The sequence below is a fragment of the Panicum virgatum genome, chromosome 1K, assembly GCF_016808335.1.
Source record: "Panicum virgatum strain AP13 chromosome 1K, P.virgatum_v5, whole genome shotgun sequence".
NCBI classification, from domain to species: domain Eukaryota; kingdom Viridiplantae; phylum Streptophyta; class Magnoliopsida; order Poales; family Poaceae; genus Panicum; species Panicum virgatum.
The window spans coordinates 56,389,367-56,414,829 of NC_053136.1; the positions used below are offsets into that span (position 1 = coordinate 56,389,367).

General features: G+C 54.0%; 2 protein-coding genes across 5 annotated transcripts; both read right to left on the minus strand.

Moving 5' to 3' along the window:
• Positions 1 to 18,050: 18,050 nt before the first annotated feature.
• LOC120650769 (replication protein A 32 kDa subunit A-like) lies at positions 18,051 to 20,962 on the minus strand. Its single transcript, XM_039928035.1, has 10 exons — positions 20,651 to 20,962; positions 20,441 to 20,557; positions 20,233 to 20,330; positions 19,748 to 19,789; positions 19,544 to 19,621; positions 19,378 to 19,463; positions 19,209 to 19,297; positions 19,044 to 19,126; positions 18,527 to 18,595; positions 18,051 to 18,434 (listed from the first exon to the last, which is right to left on the minus strand). Exons 1-10 carry the CDS (start codon positions 20,723 to 20,725, stop codon positions 18,350 to 18,352), a joined length of 822 nt encoding a protein of 273 aa, XP_039783969.1. The 5' UTR covers positions 20,726 to 20,962; the 3' UTR covers positions 18,051 to 18,349.
• Positions 20,963 to 21,052: 90 nt separating this feature from the next.
• Positions 21,053 to 25,328, minus strand: LOC120650753 (delta(24)-sterol reductase-like). Of its 4 annotated transcripts, XR_005665794.1 has the most exons (4): positions 25,150 to 25,328; positions 21,823 to 23,135; positions 21,176 to 21,732; positions 21,053 to 21,141 (listed from the first exon to the last, which is right to left on the minus strand). XR_005665794.1 is itself a non-coding variant. In XM_039928003.1 (3 exons), exons 2-3 carry the CDS (start codon positions 23,122 to 23,124, stop codon positions 21,277 to 21,279), a joined length of 1,758 nt encoding a protein of 585 aa, XP_039783937.1. In that variant the 5' UTR covers positions 23,125 to 23,135; positions 25,150 to 25,328; the 3' UTR covers positions 21,062 to 21,276. The 4 variants fall into 4 exon arrangements, 3 of the variants coding, with proteins under 3 accessions (XP_039783937.1, XP_039783957.1, XP_039783951.1); XM_039928003.1 differs by having other exon boundaries at positions 21,062 to 21,732; XM_039928023.1 differs by having other exon boundaries at positions 21,062 to 21,732; positions 25,155 to 25,315.
• Positions 25,329 to 25,463: the final 135 nt, after the last annotated feature.

Here is a 25,463-nt window from a genome sequence, read left to right on the forward strand (position 1 = left end):
AAGGCCTCATATCTACCAACCACTTCACTGAACTTGGTTGCTAATAATTGTATTAATCGAGCGAGCTGTCTAGCTGTAACACCCCAGGTGTTTCATTAGCTAAACCAGGGTCATTAGCACCAAATCATGTACCCTTAACCCAATGCAAGTCTACATGAAATGACTAGGAATTCAAAATCTTAGTTGTGTTAGTTTAAAATAACTAACTTTCAAACCGTGGTTTAATTGAACATTTCCTGAAATAAAACTTGTAGAGTTTTAAAGGTTGAATTGTCATGCTAAATTTTTTTAAAGTTTTCATACAAAAGTCGAAGAAAATTTGAATTTAGCTCGAACCGGGTAATAACTACATTCGTCGGGATTCAAATTTAACTTTTGAATTGGGCCCCAAATGAAAGTAGGCCTGAAACAAGTGGTAGGATTTGAAATTTGGAACATCTTTCGTATTCAAAACTTTTTTGAGTGTTAATGGAAAATTTTGAGAAAATTTTGAATTTGAATCAAACCTCTAATTTTCTCTCTCTCTCTTCTCTCTCACCCTCCCCTGTTCCCACCCGCCGAGCAGAGCCGCCGGCCGCGCGCCGTTTCCCCAGCCACGAGCCGCGCCCTCGCCGCGCCCCAGCCCGCCCCGGTTCCTCTCCGTAGCTTCTCGGCCTCGCCACGCGTCGCAATCCACGGCGCGCTCGCCAAGAATGGCTGCCGAGGCACCATGGCGACGCCGTGACGACCCGACCGACCGTGTCTCGCCCTCCCCCTCGCCTTGACCCGCCTAGACCCTTCCCGCGAGCTCCACATCGTCCTCACCCTTCTTCTCTCCTTCCTTCCTGAGCGCGAGCGCCGAGCCCCGTTTGCCCCTCTGCCCGGAAACGGCCGACGCTGCCGCCATTAGCGCCGCCGCCCCCTAGGCTCCCGCGGAGCTCCCTCCTCTACCCATACTCGCGCCCAACCGACCCCACAGCAAGCACCACTGACCTCCACCGTTGCTCCCCGACCCGCTCGCTGCCCCCAGCCCGCCGCACCGCCGCCACCAACAGCCGCCGTCGGAGCTCCTGCTCCACGGAGGAGTCCCTCCCCCACCCCTAGCCCTAACCGAGCCCACCCCTGGGTTCCTCTCGACGCCGTGAAGCTTCTCCACCACTTCTTCCCCGCCTCCGGTGAGCCCCCACGCCGGAATCCGGCCGCCCGCCGCCTCCCCTGCTTCAAACTCCGGCCAGGGGTGTTTCTGCGAGGAATTAAGTTCTTCCAGGGGCCTTTGCGCAAAAAGTTCTTTCTTTTTCTTTTGTTTCCCAAACAGCAAACTTTGAAAATGCCTATAAATTCGTAGAAAAATCAGACAAATGCAAATCCAAATGTTCTGGAATCCTTGCAGCAAGATCTGCAACTTTCATTACATGCATATATTTATTTTCTGTCTATATTTTAATCTAGGAAAAAGATTAGATTACCTAGGCTATAATTATTCTAGGAGTTCTACTTAGCATCTATAGGTGATTTTTGGTTGGTAGCTAATACATGCCATGACTAGTGTTGTGTAAAAATCTAAGCACCAGTTAACATCTATAACTAGAGGAAACCCTAGTTTTTGGCTAGATCTAGTAGAGTAGCTTACTTTTTATCTCTGGATGTTCTGTTATAGATATGTGTATGAAACTTTTTATGTGTGCTTAAAATACTAGATTAACACCACTGTCCAAGTTTCATTAATTTTAGTTTTGTGTAGATAGCTCTGTGATTTAATATTTAAAAATGGTGCTAAATTGTTATAAATAGTTGTTATAACTGGAAAAATATGAAAATTTTACCATGGCTCAGACTTCATAATTTAAGATAGCATACAAGTTTTGAGATCCAAAAACACTTTGTAACTCTCTGTACAATTTAGTCTTGTTCTATGTGAGTGGCATTTGTCAATTTTATTACTCATGTTATATGTCTAGAAAAATTCTGATAAATTTAAAGTGTGTTTAGCTTTATGTTTAGACTCCTCTGTAAAAATTTTAGATCCAAAAGTGTTGTGGTTTATTTTGTGTAAATTCATCTTGATTCTAGCATGTTATCGTTAGTGTTGTTAAAGGAAACAACTTTTGGGTTTTTTTGGTCTGTGATGAAAACCCCACCTTGACTTTATGAACTAACTAATATTATTTTCCTACTCTATAAACGATTGCCCAGTAAAATATGAATGAAAGTGTTTCACTTTTTAACTTCGGGTTTTGTTTGAATTACAACTTTATAGTGAAGCAAGTTATAAATTATTATCATTACCACAACTCACCCATGTGCATTTCATATAGATACTACCACTCTCGCTGACGGAATGTACGAGCTGGTGCCCGAGTCCGAGAGTGAGCAGCGTGAAGCTCAAGTGAATCTAACTGAAGCTACTGAAGACCCGAACCCGATTTCGGAAGAGCCCAGAACTAGTTACGCCCAGGAAGGCAAGCCCCGGAGCATGTCCTACTATTTTAAATTTATGCAACTTATTATTGTTCCTATCTACTTGTGCATTTAAGTTACAGGAGTTGATTGGAACCTTAGTTGCATGATCCTAGGTACCTATGCTTGAACACTAGTATGTGTAGGTCGCTAGTTGGCTATGCTAATGTTTCGGTAGAAGTCGAGTGATTTCATGTCACTCGCGAGCATTATAGGAGTTGTATGTTTACTACCTGCTGCAACTATAAGGTCTACGGGCGGGGCTGTGATACTTGTGATGCCCCGTCTGTTTAGTAAAATTTGATAAGGCCGCAGTGTGTGGTAGTGGTGGTTAAGCGTTTGAACGTACTAACCACATGCCGAGAATATGGTAATCGGTAAGCATAAGTACCTGATTGGACCGGCAAGTGGACTTTACTTTCACCTTCTTTGAACGTCGTTTCTCATGCGTGCACATGCGGGTGCAGAGTCGTCGTACTCTGTAGTCGAGGACGGTGACCCTGATCCACAACCCGGAAAGAAAGGGGAAATGTTGCACGTGTGACTCTGGGAGTAACCACGTGACGTGTGTTTAGGTCTGCCTGGCCAGGTTAACAAATTCGATTCGAATCGTCCGCCTCTCACGGATAATGGTACTGCTTAACTCTTCTGCCACATAGAGTAAGAAGTGAAAGATAAGGATGTTGAATATGGTTGATTGGATGATAAAAGATAATTGTTTTCACCATGTATGCTATTGGATAGATGCTCACATAGAATGGTTAATTGAACTAGAACATGAAAACTATAACCTGCAATTAAGGATCTAGTCCTTACTGCTTTTCGGCAAAACAAACCCCTTAATCCAAAAGCCTTGCATGTCTAGATAAAGGGCTAAGTATACCCTCAGTCGGGTAAGCCTTGCTGAGTATTAGTGTACTCAGCCTTGCTTGTGGCTATATTTTGTTTCAGGTGAAACCTTTGAGGATATGGTTGCTGGTTTGACCTGGCCTTGCACTCTCCTCCCCTGGTGGTTGGTCCGTGGAGTGGGATACGTCCCCGGCCACCGATGACAAGAACGAGTGATGTCATGAAATGGGCTTCATCGTGACACCCCTTTCGTCGTTAGTTCTCGTGTTTACTTTCCGCTAAAATAAAGAACTCTGGTGAACTTCTTATATGTTGGCTTTGAAAAGTACTTGGTTAAATTTGGAACTTAGTTGTAATTCTACTCTTATGTTAAACTTTATGGTGTAATATATTGTGAGGTGTTGTAATCTCTGGACTCGCCTTCGCGTGAGTTATGCTGCTTTGTTCGATCCAGGTTTAAGTGGTTTTATCGGGAATTTACCCGACGGACCTCCGATGTGCTCCGTCTGCTGTGCGAGTGTCGTGGTGCTGCAAACCACAGCCGGGTGGTGGAAGGCACCCGCCCAAGCCCAAAGGGTGTGTACTCGGGGGTTAGCTAGTCCTAGTTCGATCTCCCTCAGGAACACGATGAACACGACAAGATTTAGAGTGGTTCGGGCTGCCGGAGCGTAATACCCTACGTCCACTGTGTGTTGAATTGCCTTCCCTCGAGAGAGAGAGAGTTCGCGAGAGCTTGAGTCTGTCTGGAGAGAGTTGTCGTGCACAGTGAGCGCCTCCCTTTTATATCTCAAAGGGGGCGCGTACATGGCTGTTGGGTCCCCGACAGGTGGACCCAACGATGTAGTATAAAAATAACGCACTGCTCATACATTATGGCGTCGCAGGCAAAGGAGATCTCTCTCCTGGATTCCTTTGCCTGCTCCTGGAGTCCCTCGCTCACCATGTCCATCATGTCCAGGCGATGTCTTGTCGGGACGATGCCTGGCGACGCCTGCCACGTAGCTTAAGCGGTCTGTGTAGCTTGCGGCATATGCGGCATGATGGAAAAGTGTCGTGCCGTCGTATCCATTTAATGCTGAAGACGGGCTCTGCGCGGGTGCGGCACAGACGGCTGCACTGTGCACCTTGGTAATACGCGGTGCACAGTGAGGCCTGACAAAGGCTGTCTCGCGCGCCGCATCGGCAGAGCACGCCTTGTCCAACTGCATTAAATGCAGTGGGCGCACGAGTCTTCCAGCGGAAGGCTCGCGCTCGAGCCCGTGCCTCCGGGCCACGTGGCGGCTCCGGACCCCCACGCAGTGCGGGAGGTCCGGATGGACGCAGGAGGTCCCGGACCCCCACGGGGGGTCCGAGGCCTCGGCTGTCGACATGGAGCTTCCCTTCCTTAGAGTCACGTGGCGTCTCCGGACCCATCCCCAGGCGGGGAACGGGTCCGGGGCCGTTGGCCTGGTGAGGGAAGAGCCTGACCTGTGGGGCCTGACTACTCCGTCTTTTCTGCGCAGTTACGGATAACTACACGGGTCCTGCCTTGCTGCACTAAGAGTGGGTATCCCTGCTATAGGGTACCGACAGTGGCCCCCGGGCACACCTTGGGGGAGGTTCGAACCCACAGGTGGGGCCACTACTGTGATTTGGCTTCGTATAGCTTGAAGCTTCTTACTGCAGGGGTCTTGACCGGCTTTGACCATCCATCGGGTTGTTTGCTGCCTCATCACATCGCGACGGCTTACTGACCATGGGCCCCACGCACAGTGGTTCACCTAGTCACGCGCGCGATGCTCGGTATTGTTGCGGCCGGGGTAAACGGAATATTTACCACCGGCGCAGTTCCCGAAAAGCTCGGCCACGCCAGCGATTAATGCGCGCACGTCAGCTCAGCTTCCGCCTTGCTCCGCGCACGCGGGCGACGGTTCAGATCCTGTCTTTTTGCACCCTTGTTGGTTACCCGCTCACCCCGACAGGTGGGCCTGGGCCCCCATGTCATGGACTGGGCGGTTAACACCAGGCGCGGACGTCGCTTGGGTTCCGGCGACGGTTCCGGGGCGCGCCGGTTGAGTCAGGCTTTATAATGGGGCGAACCGCATTCCGTGGTCACTTTCCCACATTCGTCTTCTTACTTCCGGCCTTTGCGCCCTTTTGCCTTCGAGCTTTCCTTGCCCTTCTCTCCCCTACGCAGGCTGCTCCTCACTCCACCGAGGGATGGCATCCCTTGTTCATCCCCGCCGCTTCCAGACCGAGGGAGAGTTAAACACAGTGCGCCGCCTGCTTGGGTGGAGTGCTCAGGAGACCGGCTGGGGGGTGCGAGTAGGCTCGGTTCCCCTTGGCAACCTCCGCACCGGGGAGTTCGTGCTATTCACCTCGCACATCTCCACCGGAGTGGGACTGGCGATTTCTTCGTTCCTGCTGCTGCTGCTGGAAGACTTCGGCCTCCAACTTCAGCATCTGACGCCCCACTCCCTCCTCCTGACGTCCATCTTCGTGCACTTATGCGAGATGTTCGTGGGAGTGCGGCCCTGCGTCATCCTCTTCCGCTACTTCTTCATTCTGGTGAGGTCCGGAAGGAGCAGGGACGAAGTGGGGGGGTACTACTTCCAGATAAGGAGTGACCTGCCGACTCCTTACATTCCCGGCCTTGCCGGCGGAAAGTGGGAGGAGTGGCGCAGGGATTGGGTGATCGCCACCACCGAAGCCAACGAGCGCCTCGCCCAGCCGACCGAGGGGCCCGCCTCCGACCGCGCAACCTGGAGGGCCAAGCCGTCCCTGCAGCCGGAGTTCGACTCCGTGCTGGACAAGATCAGGTCGCTGGCGGAGAGCGGCCTCACCTCGTGGCACGTGCTCAGAGACTTCGTGAAGCACCGGATCGCCCCCCTGAAGCAGCGGCCGCACCCTGCTTGGAGCTTCACTAGCCTCAACGACTGCAGCAGGACCCACCGCGGAGAGGGGAGCGACCTGACCCAGGAGGCCTTGGAGGTTCTGGTGCGGAACGTGACGGGAGATGCCTTCATCCCGGAGAACCTAATCCTCCCTCAGTGCATAGTCCCCCTCTGCGAGGACCCCGCGAGGGTGGCGGTGCTGGCTACCCTGCCAACTCTAGACGACGGGGGACTGGCCCCATGCCAGACCGGAGGCGACCCGAACCGTGGGCTCTAGATCCCTGGCGCGTCCGGGGATCAAGCTACACTAAGCGCTGCGGGGTCCGGCGCCACCACGAAGGGAAAGCAGGCCGCGGCCAGCAGCGCGGCCGCAGCCGGTTCCAGCCGGGCACAGAGTAGCTCCGGTGCATCGTCGGAGATGCAGGCCGGCGCAGGCTACTCAGGGGCGACGGGACCCTGGTCTCGGAGTCCGCCGCGAAGCGCCAGAGGACCTCTGAGGGCGCGGGCCAGGGTAGCTCCCGGGCTGCCTGCCCTCGTGGGTCCTCTGGGGTGACTACACCACCACCATCGCCGCCGAGGAATTCCTCCCGTCGGCAGCACAGCAGCAGCAGCAGCAGCCGCAGGAGCAGCTGCAGCGGGCGCGAGAGCGGCAACAGCAGCAACAGGTGCAACCCCGGGTCGCGCCCGTGCCGCAACCACGGGGACAGCAGTAGCAGGAGCAAGCCCGGGTTGCGCCTGCATCGCAGCTGCAGGGGCAGCAGCTGCAACAGCAGCAGCTGCAGGAGAAGAGGCCGGGCCTCCGAGGACGCTGGGTACCCGGTACTTCTGGGTTAGTGTTATCCTGCTCTCTTCCCCTGCGCGAGGTGCCCCGCTTCTTGCTAAAGGTTTCTCCATTTTGTTGCCAGGGGTCGTCGCCCCGGCGGTTCTTCCACCATCGCTGGTTCGTCGGCTGGTACCCAGGCGGCTTCGGCGTCGACAGCAACAGCGACAGCGGGTTCGGGATCATCAGGTATAGCGACCTATGCCAGCCTAGTGGTGCACGACGTGATGCTGACAGGCGTGTCATTTCTAGACTCAGCAGCGCACAACGTTGCGGCGGCGGGGGCACCTATGGCGGAGGCAGCCGTCGCAGCGGCGGCGGAGGCGCCGGCACCCGACGCAGCGATGGCCGAGGCGCAGGCACTGGGGGCATCCGCACCCGATGCCGCGGCGGCTGAGATGCCGGCTCTGGGCACCGCTACCCCCCGACGCTGCGGCAGCGGAGGCGCTGGAGCTGGGCACAGCCGCACCCGACGCGGCGGCGGCGGAGGCGCCGGAGCTGGGCACAGCCGCACCCGACGCGGCGGCGGCGGAGGCGCCGGAGCTGGGCACAGCCGCACCCGACTCGGCGGCAGCGGAGGCGCCGGAGCTGGACACAGCCGCACCCGACGCGGCGGCAGCGTTGGCGCCGGAGACAAGTGCTGCAGCGGAAGCCCCCACCTCCAGCTCCGGTCCTGTTGCAGAGGAGGAGTTGGAGGTGGTCTTTGGCAGGCGGCTCCTGCAGCTCCAACTCCCGGAGGAGGATGCGACTCCCCTCCCCCAGGTGTTGTTTCAGGTCCGGCGGTCGATCGAGGAGGCAACCTCCTCCGCCGAGGCGGCCTTCCGGCAGGAGTGGTCTGCTCTGGAGAGTGAGCGCCAGCGCCTCTCCGACTGGCACACCCGCCTGGAAGCGCACACGAAGGCTGAAGCCTCCCGCGCTGCAGAAACTCGGTCGAAGCTCAAGGCGGACCAAGAGGCCTACCGAGCCAACCTTAAGAAGGTGTTTGACCGGGAGTTCGCATTGTCGAACCGAGAGAAATCCCTGGCGCAGCGGGAGCAAGATTTCACCCTGGAGGTTGTTGGCTTCGCGGCTTAGCGGTCCGACCTCGAGGCTCGCCTCGCGGCTTAGCAGTCCGAGCTGGAGACTTGCAGCGAGGACCTCGAGGTCCGGAGGCAGGAGCTCGACGTCTTCTCTGCTACTCTGCAGGGATTGCGCGAGCAACTGCATGAGAGAGCAGGCAAGCTGACTGATGCCGAGACGGAGCTGGAGGAGGCCCGGAAGTCCCTCTATGCACGGGAGGCCCACGTCACCGGCATAGAGAAGGAACTTGGCCGCCAGCTAGACTCGCTCAAGAAGCTGAAGGAGTCGGCGGAGCGGAAGGAGGCCAAGCTCGAGGAGAGGTCCCGCGAGGTGGAGGTGGCCAAGGCGGCTCTGGACACCCGGGTGCAAGAGGCGGTCCGGGAGGCGGTCCGAAAGCACCAGGAGGACCAGCGCATGGAGGCCCAGCGGATTGCTGACTGGGCGACCGAAGAGAGCCTGGCACTGGTGCCACTTGGACTGAGCCCAATCCAGGTGGCGGGGCCGCCAGCTTCGGTAGCTGACGCCCTCCCAGTGCTGAATTCTGCTTCGGATAGGCTCCAGCGCCTGGGGCCGGTCCTTGCTGGGCAGCTCGAAGCCGAGGGCCGCAAGCTGATCCAGATGGTGGCGGAGCACATCCTGACCTGCCTCCGGAGCCACGACCCTGCCATCTCGCTGGCGCCCGTGGTCGATGGCCCTGTAGCGGAGACGGAGGCCGCCGCTCGGGACAGCATGCGGGAAGTCGTCGACTTCATTGCCGCCTACTTCAAGCGGGAGCCTGCAGACCCTTAAGCTGGGCATTGTATCTTTTTCCTTTTGCACTATGTAACAAACATTGTACTAGCTGAAATTTTCTGAAATAGAAGAAACTTCAACTTAGCTGTTTGTTAGTTGCTGATTTGCGGTATAGGTTCAGTTGATTGGACCTGTCTGCCACGTGAGCCGTAGAAGATACTCCGGACCTCCTTGGGCATAGGGCTGCATAGTTTGTAAGACGAGCAAGCGCCTTGTTCCCTGTGTAGCATACAGAACTACAGGGAGAAGAATCAAATTTACTTATACAGTAGCAATGATACTGCAACTTAGCTGTTTGACGCATGCAGAATCCATTCATGATGTGTGGGACAAGGCGGATGCTCCGGGCCCCCTGGGAGATAGACTCAGTTGTTTTGAGTCTGTCTACCATTGAGACTAGACCTTGATCTGCATGAAGGCTTTGAAGCGGATGCTAGGACCCCCTGGTAGGTAGGCTCCATGGTTTGAGACTGGCTACCACCAGTCAGGACTTAACCTGTGTACAACTTCAAATTTACAGCTTAGTAGCAGGCCCGCGGGACTCATCTCTGACTAGTGCCAGGCTGGTACAAGGTCCGGGGGCTCTAGATGCGCAGGTCCCGGTTGCTCAGTGCTTGTTACAGAGTGGTGGAGTGCGTAGGCTTAGGGTACGGGACCAGGCTAAGGAGCTACACAAGGGCTCCGGACCACTCCAGGAAACAGCACGATCTTTCCGGACCTGGCTTCATCGTCCCAGGCCTTTCGCAGCAGTGGGCAAGGTCACTTTGTTGTACTCGATCCTTTGAGATATAGGACTGGACATGCCGTGTTGGACTTAGGAAACCAACTCTTGAGCTGGAACGGGGTCTGGGACCTTAATTACCCGAGCTCCCAGGTACTAGAGTACTCGTTACAGGGTGGTGGAGTGTGTAGGCTTTTGGGTACGGAACCAGCTAAGCGGCTACACAGGCTCCGGACCACCCCAGGAAACAAGCACTCGCTCTCCAGAGTAGGTCCCTAGGGGTCTGGACTCCTCTCCAGCAGCAAGAGGGTCCGGATCTGTACGGTAATCCAGCAGCTCAATGCAGATCTTAGTTGTAGCAACAAGAGTTGAGGTCCCTGCGGGGGTTAGAAAGGTGAAAACTTCGAGAATCGAAATGCGAAAATTACTTGACACAAAGACAGAACTAGGAGAAAAATCTTTCCTTGCAATCTTGATGTACATGGCTTGCGCGATGGATGCCAGAGGCCGGGTTTACGAGGTCGGACCTCTACCGTTCTGAGCCGCGCGTTAGCCGACAGTGCGATGGATGCCAGAGGTCGGGTTTACGAGGGTGGCCCCCAACCGCTCTGGGCCGCACGGTAACTCTATCTTATTACAAAGGAAAAGTTCATTTCCCCGCTCCGCCTAGGTGTAAAACTTACGCAGATGCTCTATGTTCCATGGGTTGGGCAGCGGCACTCCATCTTCTGTGGCGAGGGCGAACACATCCGGGCCGGCATACCTCTGTAACCCTGAAGGGGCCCCTCCCAGCTGGGGGGAAAGTTTGTGGAGCCCTGCTCGGCTCAGGATCCATCTGAGGACGAGGTCGCCAGCCCGGAGCTCCCTACTGTGCACGAACCATTGATGATAGCGCCGGAGCGGCCTGGTTGTAGCGTGCATTTCGGATTGCTGCTCGCCACCTTCGCTCGTCAACGAAGTCCACGTCGTCGCACCGCAGATGTTCCTGCATGGATTCGTCAAAGGCCTGGACCCGTGGTGAGCCCAGGTGAATTTCTGGGGGAAGGCATGCTTCAGCCCCGTAGACCAGGAAGAAACGGAGTCCTCCCCGGTGGCTCGGCTGGGTGTGGTCCGGTTGCCCCATAGTACGCATGGAAGCTCGTCAACCCATTTGGCACCATGCTTCTTCAAGCAGTTGTAGGTGCGGGTCTTGAGTCCCTTGAGGATCTCTGCATTCGCTCTCTCAACCTGTCCATTGCTGCAAGGGGTGTGCTACGGATGCAAAGCATAGCTGGATGCCGATGTCCTCACAGTACTCTTGGAAGAGTCTGCTTTTGAATTGGGTCCCCGTTGTCCTGATGATGCGGTTTGGGACGCCAAATCTGCACACAATGGATCTGAAGGAATGCGACTGCTGATTTCTTAGTGATATTCACCACATGGGGTAACCTCCGGCCACTTGGTGAACTTGTCGATGGTGACATAGAGGAACCGGTACCCGCCGACAGCCCGGGGGAATGGCCCCAGGATATGCACACCCTACACAGCGAATGGCCATGAGGGCGGAATCATCTGCAGAGCTTGAGCCAGGGTGTGTATTTGCTTTGCATGGAATTGGCATGCTTTGCAGGACCTTACCAGCTCAGCCGCATCCTGGAGTGCTGTTGGCCAATAGAAGCCATGCCGAAAGGCCTTGCCAACAAGCGTGCGAGATGAGGAATGACTTCCGCACTCGCCTCCATGGATCTCCGCGAGCAACTCGTGGCCCTCTTCCCTGGGAAATGCACCGCATGAGGACACCGTTGGCGCCACGGCGGTAGAGATCCCTTCTACCACCGCGTAGCGTTTAGCCAATCGGACTATGCGCTCAGCGGACACATCGTCATCAGGGAGGATGTTATCTTTCAGGTAGTCCCGGATCTCGGAGATCCATGCATTGGGAGCTCCCTGAGTAGGCGGGGGTGGCTCTGTGAGGTCACTAGGATCCTCAACAGAGCACACAACCCAGGTCGGGCACCATAGGTGGGAGTGCTGCCGGGACCGCTGCTTCGAGGTGCTAGCTTGATCCCCTTCACCCAGCTCGGCAGGATAGGCGGTAGGTCTCAGCAGCCGTCTTTCGAAGACACCCTCGTGCACGGATGCCCAGGTAGATGCTCTCGCAGAGAGATCATCTGCTGCTGAGTTGTGCTCGCGGGGAACGTGTTCCAGTTCCAAGGCGTCGAAGTCCTTCTCGAGCTTCCTCACGTGTATAAGGTATGCCGCGAGCTGGGGATTGTTGCAGTTGCAATCCCTCGGACCTGCTTGATGATTAGCTGGGAGTCCCCCTTCACCAGAAGTTGGTCGGACCCCCAATGAGAGGGCTTGCGTCAGGCCAAGATCAGAGCTTCGTACTCCGCCATGTTGTTGGTGGCCTTGAACTCAAGGTGCACCATGTACTTCATCTGATCTCCGTTGCGTCGATGAAGGACCGCACCAGCTCGGCCCACTTTTCGCGGGCGGACCCAGTCGAAGAAGAGTGTCCAGTGGGGCTCGGTGAAGACTGGCGGCCCTGATTTCCGGCTCCGGGGGTCCAGCGTTGACGACCGGACACCCAGAATTGCTTGGGGAAGGAGTCCACTCCACTATGAAATCAGCTAGGATCTGGCTCTTGACTGCATGGCATGGCTGGAAGTCCAGTTGGAACTCGACCAGCTCTACCGCCCACTTGGCGATATTGCCTGTGGCGTTGGAGTTATGCAGGATCGCTCTTAACGGGTAAGACGTCACTACGATAACTCGGTGTGCCTGAAAGTAGTGGCGCAGTTTCCTGGACGCAATAAGTATTGCATAGATAAGCTTATGCGTCTCAAGATACCTGGCCTTCGCCTCGTGGAGGACTTCACTGATGTAGTAAACTGGCTTTGGACGGTCTGGACCCTGGTTACCGGGTCCGGCTCGCCCTTATCCACCACATCAGGTCCTTGGGCCCCCAGCGGCTCTGGGTTCCCACTGGCACAAGGCTCCTCCGGACCCCCTTGTGCGGGGTCTGGGGCTTCAGGCAGAGGTGAGGCTGACGGCCCCCGTGTCCGGGGTCCGGCTCACCATCTTTGGCCGGGGAGACCCTGGTGTCCCCCTGGCGAGCTTGCTCCGTCCTTTCGGCGACCAGCACCATGCTGACTGCATCCGCAGACGCAGCAAGATATAAAAACACGGCTCACCGGGCTCTAGAGCCACCAATACTGGCAGCGAGGTGAGGGTGCTGCTTTAGCACCTGGAAGACCTGTTCAAGCCTCTTCGGTCCAAGAAAATGGACCGGACCACCTCAATAGCTTGAAGAAGGGAAGGGCCCTCTCAACCAACCTCGATATGAAGTGGCTAAGAGCAGCGAGAGATCCAGTAAGCTTCTGGACGTCCTTGACGCGGCCAGGAGGCCTCATCGATTCGATCGCCTTGATCTTGGCCGGGTTTGCCTCGATGCCTCGATGTGAGACCAGGAAACCCAGCAGCTTCCCTGCTGAGACACCGAAGATGCACTTCTCTGGGTTCAGCTTCGTGCGCGTGGCGCGGAGCCGGTCGAAGACGAGGGACAGGTCCTCCACTAGTGTTGACCCTACCTTAATCTTGACCACAATGTCATCGACATAAACCTCAACAATATCTCTAATTAGATTACAGAAGGTTTTGTTCATAGCTCGTACAAACGTGGGTAAGGCATTCCTTAGGCCATATGGACATGACAATTGTAGCAATAAAGCCCATCTACTGTTACAAAGGCGGTATGCTTACTATCCTCTCTAGACATCTGAATCTGGTGGAAACCAGAGTATGCATCTAGGAAAGACAAAAGGTCACACCCGGAGGTGGAGTCCACGATCTGATCGATACACGGAAGAGGATAGGGGTCTCTAGGGACATGCCTTGTTGAGGCTGGTGTAGTCGATGCACATCCGAAGCTTCCGTTGGCCTTTGGGATGACGACCGGATTGGCCAACCACTCGGGGTGGTGGACCTCCTCGATGAAGCCGGCGTGTAGGAGCTTGTGGACTTCCTCGCGGATGAAGTTCTGTCGCTCCACGGACTGCTTCCGAGGCTTCTGGCGCACCGGCGTGGCGTCAGGGTAGATCCTCAGATTGTGCTCGATCACTTCCCTGGGGATCCCGGGCATCTGTGATGGCTCCCAAGCGAACACGTCGACATTTGCCCGGAGGAAAGCGATGAGCGCGTCTTCCTATTTCTCCTCCAGGTTCCCCCCGCGATGCGGGTGGTCCTGGTGGAGTCCGCTCCAATCTGCACCGTCTTCACGGGAACATGGTCCGGATCGGACGGTTGGACCTTGGAGCCTTTGCAGGCGCCTTGGGTTGCGAGGTGGATGGATCGTCCTCGGAACGTGCAGGCCTCTACCGCCAGAGCATGCAGCCTCTCAACTGCAGCGACGGCAGCGGTGCGGTCGCCCCGCACGGTGAGGACTCCTGCAGGGGAAGGCATCTTCAAGACCAAATACCCATAATGAGCAATGGCCATGCAGCGGTAGAGTGCCGGTCGGCCAATGATGGCGTTGAACGGGAGGTTCACCTCCGCAACATCGAACAGAACGCTCTCTGTGCGGAAGTTCTCCTCGGTCCCGAATGTAACCGGCAATGTGATGCTCCCCAGAGGGAACACCGGGTGTGGGCCCACTCCAGAGAATGGGCGAGAGGGAGTCAGCTTGGACTCCGGGATCTGCAGCTGCTTGAACGCTGCATAGCTGATGACATTGAGGCCAGCCCCACCGTCAATCAGCACGTGATAGAGCCTTACGTTGGATATGACAGGAGCGGTGACTAGAGGTAGTACACCAGCTCCGGCCATATTCTCCGGGCAGTCGGATGGCCCGAAAGAGATGGTGGTGTTCATCCACCTCTGGTGCTGCGCCGCCTTCGGGACCCCCGCCCTTCACCGAAAGGACCTCCCGGTGAAGGGTCTTCACGTCCCGTCGGGAGACAAGCTCCCAGCTTCCTCCGTACATTACGTACAGCTTCTTGTGGCGGTCGCCGTTGTCGGAATCGGAGTCGTCGTCGTGGTAGACGCCCTTCAGCTCTCGAGCGGGGGATTGGTACCCCAGCTCCTTCTCCCCGGCCGCGGCCCCGCTGTCGGAGGCCTTCTCCTTGCCGGCTCGCTGGCGGGGAGGAGGTGAGCCGTCTTTGGAGGACTGCTCACGCCGCCCCACTGACCCGCTTCGCGAGCTTCTGGATCTCGCGGCAGTCAGCGGCGCTGTGGCGAGCGGTGGGATGCACTGGGCATGAACATCCGCTTCCACCTTGCGGGCGAGGGCGTTTTCCATGTGCATTCTGCCCCCCCAGCCGCTGCTGCCACGACACAGGCACTTCGCCGCCGCTGGCGCTGCTATGCTGCAACGACTGGTCCCCGCCAGATTGCGGTTCCCCGCGATTTCGGTTCTTGTTCTTCTTCTTCTTGCCACCGCCCTGAGCGGTAGCACCGGAGCCGCCAGCCATGGCGTCTCCGTCTTGGGGGGCTGAGTGCCATGCACAGCCCTCAGTGGCCCTGGCACACTTGTCTGCCAGGGAGAAAAGCGTAGTGACGCTTTCCAACCTCGTGCGTCGCCAGCTTCTCGAGCATCTTCTCGTCACGTACCCCCTGGCGGAAAGCAGTGATAATAGATGCATATGAGATACGAGGAATGGTACCCCGTACCTTGGTTGAAGCGCGAGATGAAGGCCCGGAGCGTTTCTCCGGGTTTTGCCTCACGGCGTGAAGGTGTGCCTCCACACCATGCTGCTGGTATGCACTGGCGAAGTTCGCTGTGAACCTCGCACAGAGCTCTTCCCAGGACTGGATCGTCCCAGGTGTGAGGTTCATGAGCTAGGTCCGGGCTGGCCCAGACAAGGCTACATGAAAGTAGCTTGCCATTGACGGCGCCGTTACCACCAGCCGTTGTGATGGCGGTAACGTACACCTGCAGGAACTCCGATGGGTTAGTGGTACCGTCATACTTTTCCTGCAGGTGGGGGGCGGAACTTGGATTGGCCATGCCACGGCGCGGAGATGCTCCGCCAGTGCAGCGCAGCCCACCACCCAGCAACTGGTGCGCCTGGCTGTATCCCGGGCGTTCACCGGGGGCTTGGGTGCCACCACGTCCAAGTCGGCGTTGAGGTTGCGCCCTCAATGTTAAGACAGCGCTCCCGCGCCCTCACTACGGAGATGCGGGCATCCTCTCCCGCGCGCCGGCGGTTGAGCTCCGCCCGCAGGTCTTCTATTCGTGCACCCCCTCGCGTAGGGGAGCGCGACGGACGCCGACGCAGCCGCCCTGACGCTGGCGGGTAAGGTACCACCACGTTGCCCGGGCGGAGGTCGTTGCCCAGTCCTTGCAGAACTGGGGAAGGCCTGAGCCAGGTGAAGGAGACGGTCAACGTCGTCCCCGCCACTGCTTCAGGGCGTCTGGCGAGGCTGCTTCAATCCGGGGGTTGCGAAGCAGCTCCCTAGCCGCTTGCCAGCGCTCCGCCGCTTGCAGCTTGTGAGGGGGCCCTTGATGGGCGCTCTACTCTTGCCGGCGAGCAGCGCGCGCCGCCGCCGACGGTGGCTGCTTCCACAGGCACAGTTGCCCCCTGGAAGCAGGGACACGAGAGGTGTGTGGCGTGGAGGACGCCACACCCTCCGCCATCTCCACGTCGTCCACACAACCATGGGGACGAAGAAGAGATGAACTGCGACCAGCTAGATGCTCCCCTACCTGGCGCGCCAAATGTCGTGGTGCTTGCAAAACCACAGCCGGGTGGCGGAAGGCACCCGCCCAAGCCCAAAGGGTTGTGTACTCGGGGGTTAGCTAGTCCTAGTTTGATCTCCCTCAGGAACACGATGAACACGGCAAGATTTAGAGTGGTTCGGGCCGCCGGAGCGTAATACCCTACGTCCACTGTGTGTTGAATTGCCTTCCCCTCGAGAGAGAGAGAGAGTTCGCGAGAGCTTGAGTCTGTCTGGAGAGAGTTGTCGTGCACAGCGAGCGCCTCCCTTTTATATCTCAAAGGGGGGCGCGTACATGGCTGTTGGGGTCCCCGACAGGTGGGCCCAACGATGTAGTATAAAAATAACGCACTGCTCATACATTATGGCGTCGCAGGCAAAGGAGAAATCTCTCCTGGATTCCTTTGCCTGCTCCTGGAGTCCCTCGCTCATCATGTCCATCATGTCCAGGCGATTATGTCTTGTCGGGACGATGCCTGGCGACGCCTGCCACGTACCTTAAGCGTGCTGTGTAGCTTGCGGCGTAGGCGGCATGATGGAAAAGTGACGTGCCGTCGTATCCATTTAATGCTGCAGACGTGCTCTGCGCGGGTGCGGCACAGGCGCTGCACTGTGCGCCTTGGTAATACGCGGTGCACAGTGAGGCCTGACAATGGTTGTCTCGCGCGCCGCGTCGGCAGAGCACGCCTTGTCCAACTGCATTAAAGCAGTGGGCGCACGAGTCTTCCAGCGGAAGGCTCGCGCTCGAGCCCGTGCCTCCGGGCCATGTGGCGGCTCCGGACCCCCACGCAGTGCGGGAGGTCCGGATGGACGCAGGAGGTCCCGGACCCCCACGGCGGGTCCGAGGCCTCGGCTATCGACATGGAGCTTCCCTTCCTTAGAGTCACGTGGCGTCTCCGGACCCATCCCCAGGCGGGGAACGGGTCCGGGCCGTTGGCCTGGTGAGGGAAGAGCCTGACCCGTGGAGCCTGGCTACTCCGTCTTTTCCGCGCAGTTACGGATAACTACACGGGTCCTGACTTGCTGCAGTAAGAGTGGGTATCCCTGCTACAGGGTACCGACAGCGAGTTAAACCTAATTGCCTTTATAATAATGGTTAGCGCACTTAAGCCGGTTTACGTCGGCCAGTTCTGCCACACTAGCTGGCCAGTTCTGACACACTAGCTAGCTAGTATCGGCAAGCGAGCAATAATTCATACTGCCTGCATGTAAGCACCACAAAGAAAAAAAAAGAAGAAAAAAAATCTGAATGTTGATTTCATATTCCGACTGGACCACCCGCCAAATCAATTTAATTATCATTTACATATGTCTGTCAGTCTGTCTCTTACGCCTCTTGCATGGCTCCGGGTTATTCCTGTAATTACTCCCTCCCACTCTCATGGTACATTCAACTTTTTTACAACTTTCTACAAGTTTAAAGATGAGAAATTTAGATTTTTGAAGCTCGAAACATGTTACTTCGCATATCTAACACTTTAATGATATTCGGAACTTAACATCCACATTGTTGACACATTGATTACTTACCATTTTAGTTCTTTTATGGATTATATTTCCCTTTTTTCCGTTTATTGGCCTGTGTATATGCAATGCGTGCTGCTTTGATGAACTGATCTGCAGTTCTGATCCATCACACCTTAATGCCCATACAGTGGGTGGATTTGGACCATTTCAGAATTAGAGATGTTGGGCGCAGCAGACACCAGCATCTGATGGCTGTTGCTCTCCAGTCTTGTTGGTCCTTTGAGACAGTTCACCAATGAATTTCATCAACACAAATAACCGGAAGGACATGTAGATGAGTCTAGGATTTTACCACTCATCTTCACCGTCGCAACTGCATCAGACGATGCAAAGAAATTAACCAGGACACAGAAACACGATATCTCCACACACAATACATATAGGATCATCTTATCTTAGGGTTAACACCATCAAACAGTCTTTTTCAACACCACCCTTTCCTTTCCTAACTTAGTACAACAAGGTGGAATCAGGTTTCTGAAACCGTTGATAGTCAGCAACGCCCCCTCTAGGATAATCTGCCTTGCAAGCAGCCAGCCAGGATACTGATAAGCATGCTTGATTTTGCTTGCAACTTTAGTCGGTCAAAGCTGACTTGAAGTGAAAATCATCAATGGTTGAGTAAATATGCCCAACATTCACATTGTAATCAATAGCTTCCCTGCATAACAACACAATCCATCATATTAACCACCGAGAATACTCCTCTCTATCTTTCTGCGTGTTAGTGAAAGAGAAGATAAAGAGCTCTACTTGATCTTCTCCTCTGGCAGTTTGAGCCGCTTGACTACCTCATCGATGTGCACCCCATGCTCACTCTCACTGTCAATGGTACAGTCATAAATAATGATGAGCAACTAGAATTGCCCACGCATTGCACAAGTGAACCTTCTATTTGTCAAGTGAAAAAGTAAATGCTAAACTTAGGACAGGTTCGGACATCATATTTCCATAGGAAACAAATCAACATAAGAAAGGATGACTTAAGCATTAAAACTTTACTTAGCGCAATAATCTATTGGAGAGGCTGGACAAATTTATTCCGTACAGGTAATGGGGACTCGGGTCATGTATTTACAAATACACTTAATTGAAAATGTAAATGTTAAACTTTGGACAGGTAATGGGGCATCATAATTTGATACGAAACAAATCAGTAAGGAAAGAACGATGATAAAGCGTAAAAGGTTCAGTTAATGCCAGTTATTGAAAAGGTTTGAACGGTACATTTCTTACAAGGCAAAGTGAGGGCAAAGGATGTGCAACTTACATGTTTGCTGGTTCACGGAAAATATTCAGCACCTGTGTGTTCAAATCAGTGTCATTTCCATTTGCTTCAGTGGTCACGGTTGCCTGCATGAATCATTAAGGCATGATGATATCTGAAAGAGTTTTGATTAAATGATCAGTTCAATAACTGCAATTGCAAACTTACTGGATTGGATTCCAAAGATGTTGGTGTGCTTGATTCACTGAACACATTTGAGGCTGACACTCCCACTGAAGAACTGGTTTCGTGCGGGACTGCCAACCTATGATGTAAACAGAACACAGCCACAAGATAATATCATGGGAGTATTTCAAGGACCTTAGCACAAGTCAGCGTGATACCTTAGATTTAGTGTTCTCTATATGCATCCGAACACACTGAATGAAATGCAGCGTAACCTCATTGAAGTCAGTTACAGGCCTGAAATAAAATCCATATGTTTATTTGTATGCTGCATTGTAAGAGTCATTCAGCTCAAATGAATTTAGTGCCAAGGATACCCGACTGAGAAAGCAGTGGCACGCTTTCGCTCTTGAAGTCCCTTGAGGCTACCGATGACAGAGACGTACATACCATTTCTGATAAGCAGGTTGAAAGAAAGGAAAAGGTGACGATGATCATTCCACAGGAAAGTGTGGCAACTTCCCTCCAGAAAAGGGAAGATATGCTTTAGGAACAATGGAAAGCCTATAGCTTATACTTACCGAACTGCAGCAGTTTCAGAAGAATCGGAAGCATCATTCACCCTGTGAACAGAAACAGGTATCATTCACTACCCTGTAATAACTATGTGCAAGGAAATCTATTACAAAACTGGCAAACTGCAGATATAATCATCATGCCAGGGCATTAGACAAGTTATAGCGGTTTTCTAGTACGGAAGCAAGACGAATAGCTCCGAAAGTTTATTGAACATGCACGCACCTATACTGCGTTGTGTTGAATCAATCAGTGTTTACATTAGGAAAGTCTGTAGGCCCTTGCTGTTGCTAAAAGCGGCGTTTAATTAATTATCAAGTAGCAAATGGCTACGATTTGCACATTCCAGGATCAGCATATTTCGCACCGTTGAGTGCCTCAATTCTGACGTCAGCTAGCAGTCGCTACTAAAAGTAATGTCTTGCATCGATCAATGAAATTATAGGAGAAAAGACATTTTTTTAGAAAAAAAATGGTGAAATGGTGTGACCATCTGATGAAATCGAGGCGGCCAGTGCCGTCGTCGAGCGTGAATGACACATCGGTGGTCCTCTCCGCCTTGCCGTTGACCATCCCCACAAGTCTAATCTGCAAATGCCGGGCCAACCCCGAATTAATTAAGTTAACCGCGAGTTCAAAAAAAATTAAGTTAACCGCTGGAAGAGGGGAAAGAGGAACGTAGAGGGAAGGCGCAGTACATTAGCCGTCTCGACGCCGTCGACGAGGAAGGGGGCGCCCTTGTCGCCGGTGGCAGACTGATGCGCGTCGTCGATCTGCTTGACGGTGAGCGGCATGGTGCTGGATGCGCCCCGCATCTGCAGATGCAAGCAGCGAACACAAGCAGTGGCAGTCAGGCCAGGGGGGACATGAATGAGGTGAGGCAGGCAGCGGTCGAGGTTGTTGAGAACCTTGGACGGTGCGGCGGCGTCATTCTGGGACTGGGAGGAGGTGAACTGCGACGGGGAGAGGTCGGGTTGGCTCATGGCTTGTGGTGCGTGCCTTGCTTGCTCTACTTGGTGTTGGTGGGATGGCCGGATGGGATCGGAGCGGAGCCCTACTAATTAGTGTCAACCAGGGAGACTAGCACTAGCAGCAGGGCGCCAAGAAAGGAGGCCTGGCGGGAGAAAGGCAGCGCGGGAAACGAGTCCTTGCTTCCCGCCATTTCCACTGCTGGGAATGGGGAGCCCACTTGCTGCTGCTAGTCAGCTGCAGGGAGACTAGCAGAGTTGTTCCGTTCCGTTCAACTACAGGTAAAGGGAGAGAGTACAAACACCAACCAACCAACCAACCATTACTTGGGAGAGGAGGGAGCAAGAAGCTGAGCTGAGCGGAGCAGAAACAACAACTGCTTGCTGCTTTATTTTATTGCAACACTAGCTCAGGAAGTCGGAAACAAACAAAGTGGTGCTGCTGCTCCACGGAACGGACACACAGCGGCATCATCTGCATACATAAACTTAAACTAAACTAAACTAAAAGGGTGCATGCATTGTTATTGGGCTTGCAAGCAGGACTGGTGGCAGTTGATTGGAGTTCATTCGGCGGCGTCCGGTTCGACGATGGCAGCCGCCGCCTCCGCCTCCGCCTCGGCGTCCCTGACCTCCTTGTCCGTCTTCCTCCCCTTCTTGGACTTGTAGTAGTTGCTCATGAAGGTGCCCGCGGCGCCGTACTTGCGGCGGCAGTGGTCGTAGTGGGAGGGGTCGAACATCCTCCAGAAGTCCTTCTCGCTCAGCTCCGACACGGCGTACTGCGCCTGGAAGCCGTGGTTGGCGATGAGCCACTGCTCCAGCTTCCGCACCGCCTCCGCGCCGTCGAACTCCTCGCCGCGCAGCACGGCGCCGGGGGCGTAGTAGAAGCCCACGTCCGTGTACATCTGGGCGTAGCTGCTGTCGCCCTGCCGGGGATGCTGCTCGAACCCGGCCTCGGGCTGCACCATGGCCTTCACGGGGGCCTTGAACAGGCGATGAGGGCAGAGCCAAACAGGGTAGACCTAGGTGACCACAATGGATAATTACTAGTTATTACTAGCTAAGTTCACATGCATACAATAATTAACATGCATTAACAACAACAAGAATACCTCCAGTTCTCGGTGCCCAAATTCGAGCACTTCTCCGACTTTGTGCAGCGGCACCAGCACGTCCTGGATGACATGGTTGTCATGGTAGTAGTTCCTGATAGCCTCGCCCTGGGTGATCTTGAGCAAGGTGATCTTGGGTGGCATCAGCCAGCCGAGCAGGAACCTGAACCAGAACTGGTCGGCGAAAGGGATGATGAGCTTGGCCTCCCAGTAGAGGGACCTGGTGTGCCGGTGGTAGTACTCCCTCGTGGGGATGTACTCCACGAACTCGCCCCGCTGCAGAGCCGTCTGGGCGTACTGGTAGAACCAGGGCTTGAACCACCACCCCACGCGGTTGATCCGGTTGCCCTTCTTCTTGGCCTCCTCCGCCGTGGCGTACACACCCGTCATCATCACGCCCTCGGAGGGGGAGTACACCATGCCTTCCACAAAGTCAGGGACCTGCTGGCGCTGGTGATTTTCCTTCTTTGAATCATCAGCAGCATCAGCATCAGCCCTTGCAGCAAACGAGTCGGCGTAGGCCTGCGCTATCTCCTTGAGCGTGCCCCTGACGGGGGTGTAGGTCAGCCTCATGTACTCCTTGATGCGAATGAGCTTGATCTCGGCTGCGACCAGGAAGCCGATGGTGCCCTGCGACCACGGCATGGCGTAGAAGAGGTCCGAGTGCTCGTTGTCCTTGGTGGCCCTCACCACCCGGCCGTCCGCCAGGACCACCTCCATTGACACCACCGTGTCGGAGAAGAGGCCGTAGATGTGGGAGCTCCCTGAGATGCCGTAGCTGTTGATGAGGCCGCCGACGGTGAGGTCGTCGAACTCGGGGGCCACGGCGAGGGAGAGGTTCATGGGGCAGGTGACCTTGGTGATCTGGCCCATGCTCACCAGAGGCTCCACCCTGGCCACCATCCTCTCCGTGTCGATCTCGAGGATGTTGTGGAACGCCGACAGGTCCACCTCGAAGCGGCGGGCGCGCTTGTAGTCGACGTTGCGCATGCCGACCACCACCCATGGCTTCCTGGCCGTGCACACGAGGCCGTCCTTCTTGGGGTCCCTCTGCTTGAGGCGCCTCACGACCTTGTGGCCGTTCTCCTCGTGCTCCCTGCGCCGGCGCTCCTCGGGTTTCATGGAGGACAGCATGCCTCCGATGTAGATGCAGAAGTAGATGAGAGCCGAGAGGGGAAGGGCCACGAAGATGGCAGGGATCCATCGGAATGTCACCAGGTAATCCACCAGAGCCTTCTTCCGCTTGGGTCGCACCACAGGCCGGGGCGTCGTCGTCGTCGTTGCTACTGAATCCGCCGCCATCGAGTATCGATCTGCAAATGATGATGTGGTACTAGTATAAATTAAGCAGCAGTACTTTCCCCAATAATTATTAGCCTTGCTTGCTCTTAGTAATCCAACGATAGATCATAGATAGTAGATACAGACGAGGTCCCTAATTATAACTACTAGGGGTTCATCCCGATGGATGGATGGATGGCGACCCACAAGCCAACAACAGTACTGCTGCGCTGCATGAGTTCCACGAGGATGCTTGTATTGAATGACAAGCAGCTAGCTATCTAGCTAGCTTGCAATCACCATCACCATCACCAATCAAAGCGGTGTCGGGAGGTCATGGTCACGGCCCAGCCCGTTTGTTTGCACATGCATGGAGTATATACTATGCGCCATAATCACTTAATGAATCCACATGGCTATGTCGTCTAGGTTCTTCTTCTGTCACAACAATACAATTGCAGCAGCAGCAGCAGCGGCAGCAAACAATGTATATGCATGGTACCCAACAATGCAACTGATAGATGATGGATCTACGGAGGATGGAGTGCTCGCTAGTAAGGCCGGTGTAAGTAAGTTTTATGGACACAATTATCTAAATTGGCGTCAGATGAATTTTATGACAATGAAACTCTTCTCACATTCTATTCTATGAGGGTAGTCTCAATAGAAGTTTTATGGACACAGATACTTAGACTCAGAACTAGGTAATCGTGCCAGATGAGTTTCATGATGATGAAATTTTCTTCACATCCCATGAAACTCCTTTCTTCTCTCTCCTTGCTATGTTAGCAAAAATGATAATATTTAATGCTGTGAAATCCTTCATGAAATTTTCATTGAGACTGACATGAAATTTCATATTTCTCTCTCCTTACTATGTCGTCAGTAAAAATTTTAATATTGTTTAATATCATAAAACTCTTCATAAAACTCCTATCGGGACTGGCTAATAATATCCATATAATGTAAGTAAACAGTAGGTGAGCAGTCAGCTCAGATCCGAACGAATAATAAATAATATATATATCCGGACGGGTTGGCTGAGCGAGATACGATCTCCTAGTTAATAAACATTTCTTACTATTTTTCTTCACTAAATACCAACCAAGGTAGGTAGGTAGGTAGCCACATAGAGTGCCTGCCTGCCTTCCATATTTCTACCTCACAAATTAACAGCAATCAGCATTGCCAATTACAGTAAATCACAGACAAGCTACTAGCAGCCAGCTAGCAACCCAATCAGCTGCAGCACCTAATCAATCAGTGAATCTAATATCAGTCTGAGTGGAAAGTATCATCACACATTTACTAAGATTGAAAATTTAGTACGTCATGGTAACGACATACTTCTTCCCAAGAAGATAGACGAGACGATGACTTTGGATCATAACAACACAGAATAATCTGTTATGATTCTAGCTAGGCATTGGTGTGGTGGATTATTACCATGCATTTATGCATCCAGTCAGCCGCAATATATATAATGCAATTCCCCCCTCCCGGGCTTATGTCTGTCTGTCTGTCTGTCTGTTTGTTTGTGTAATAAATATCTTCCTACGCCGTGCATGTGCATCCACAGCCACTCAGTAGAAGCCAAGCAAAGGCAAGGCGACCAGTGATGGTGGTTTCTTTCTGTTGTAAAAATCAACAACAAGAAGAGGTAGTGCACTAGTAGTTGTTACCAGCGATGTGTGGTTTCTTTCTGTTCTATATAAAAATCAACAACAAGAAGAAGTAGTACACTAGTAGTAATAGTTAGTAGCATCATACACTAGCTACTGGGCCGGGAGCTAATTAATAAGCTAATCTCCTGCATGTCCTGAGCATGCATACAGAGGAGACCAATGCAAAAAGGTGTGATTATATTGACTAGTACTAGCAGTAGTTTACATACAGGATCGGATGAACAATAATACTTACTGTCTATTTATGTAGTCATATATGTAGGAGTATATACATATACTTAGTACATATATATATGCTAGAAAGGGAGGGAGGGACGAATTGAATGAATTATTAACGAATGGCGAGGGCGCACGCACCTACCTCACCTGTGCCGGCCGGCAGAGAGGAAGGAAGGTCGAGGAGGAGAGGATAGATGCTGCTGCTAAGCTAGGTGAAGGAAGGAAGGCCAGAGAGAGCTGGGGGGCGTCCTCTTCTCTTATACTAGCACTAGTGGCGTCGCCATCTGCATCTCCATCTGCACTAGGGGCGAGGAAAATGTGGAGGACGACGCATGCTGCCTGCCTGCCTGCCTATTAGTTCGCCGGGTCGGGTCGGGTCGGGTCGGGTCCGGTCAGGTGGGGAGCATCTTGATTGTCTTGTAGTTGTACTAGTAGTACTGTAGTACTAGTAGTTAC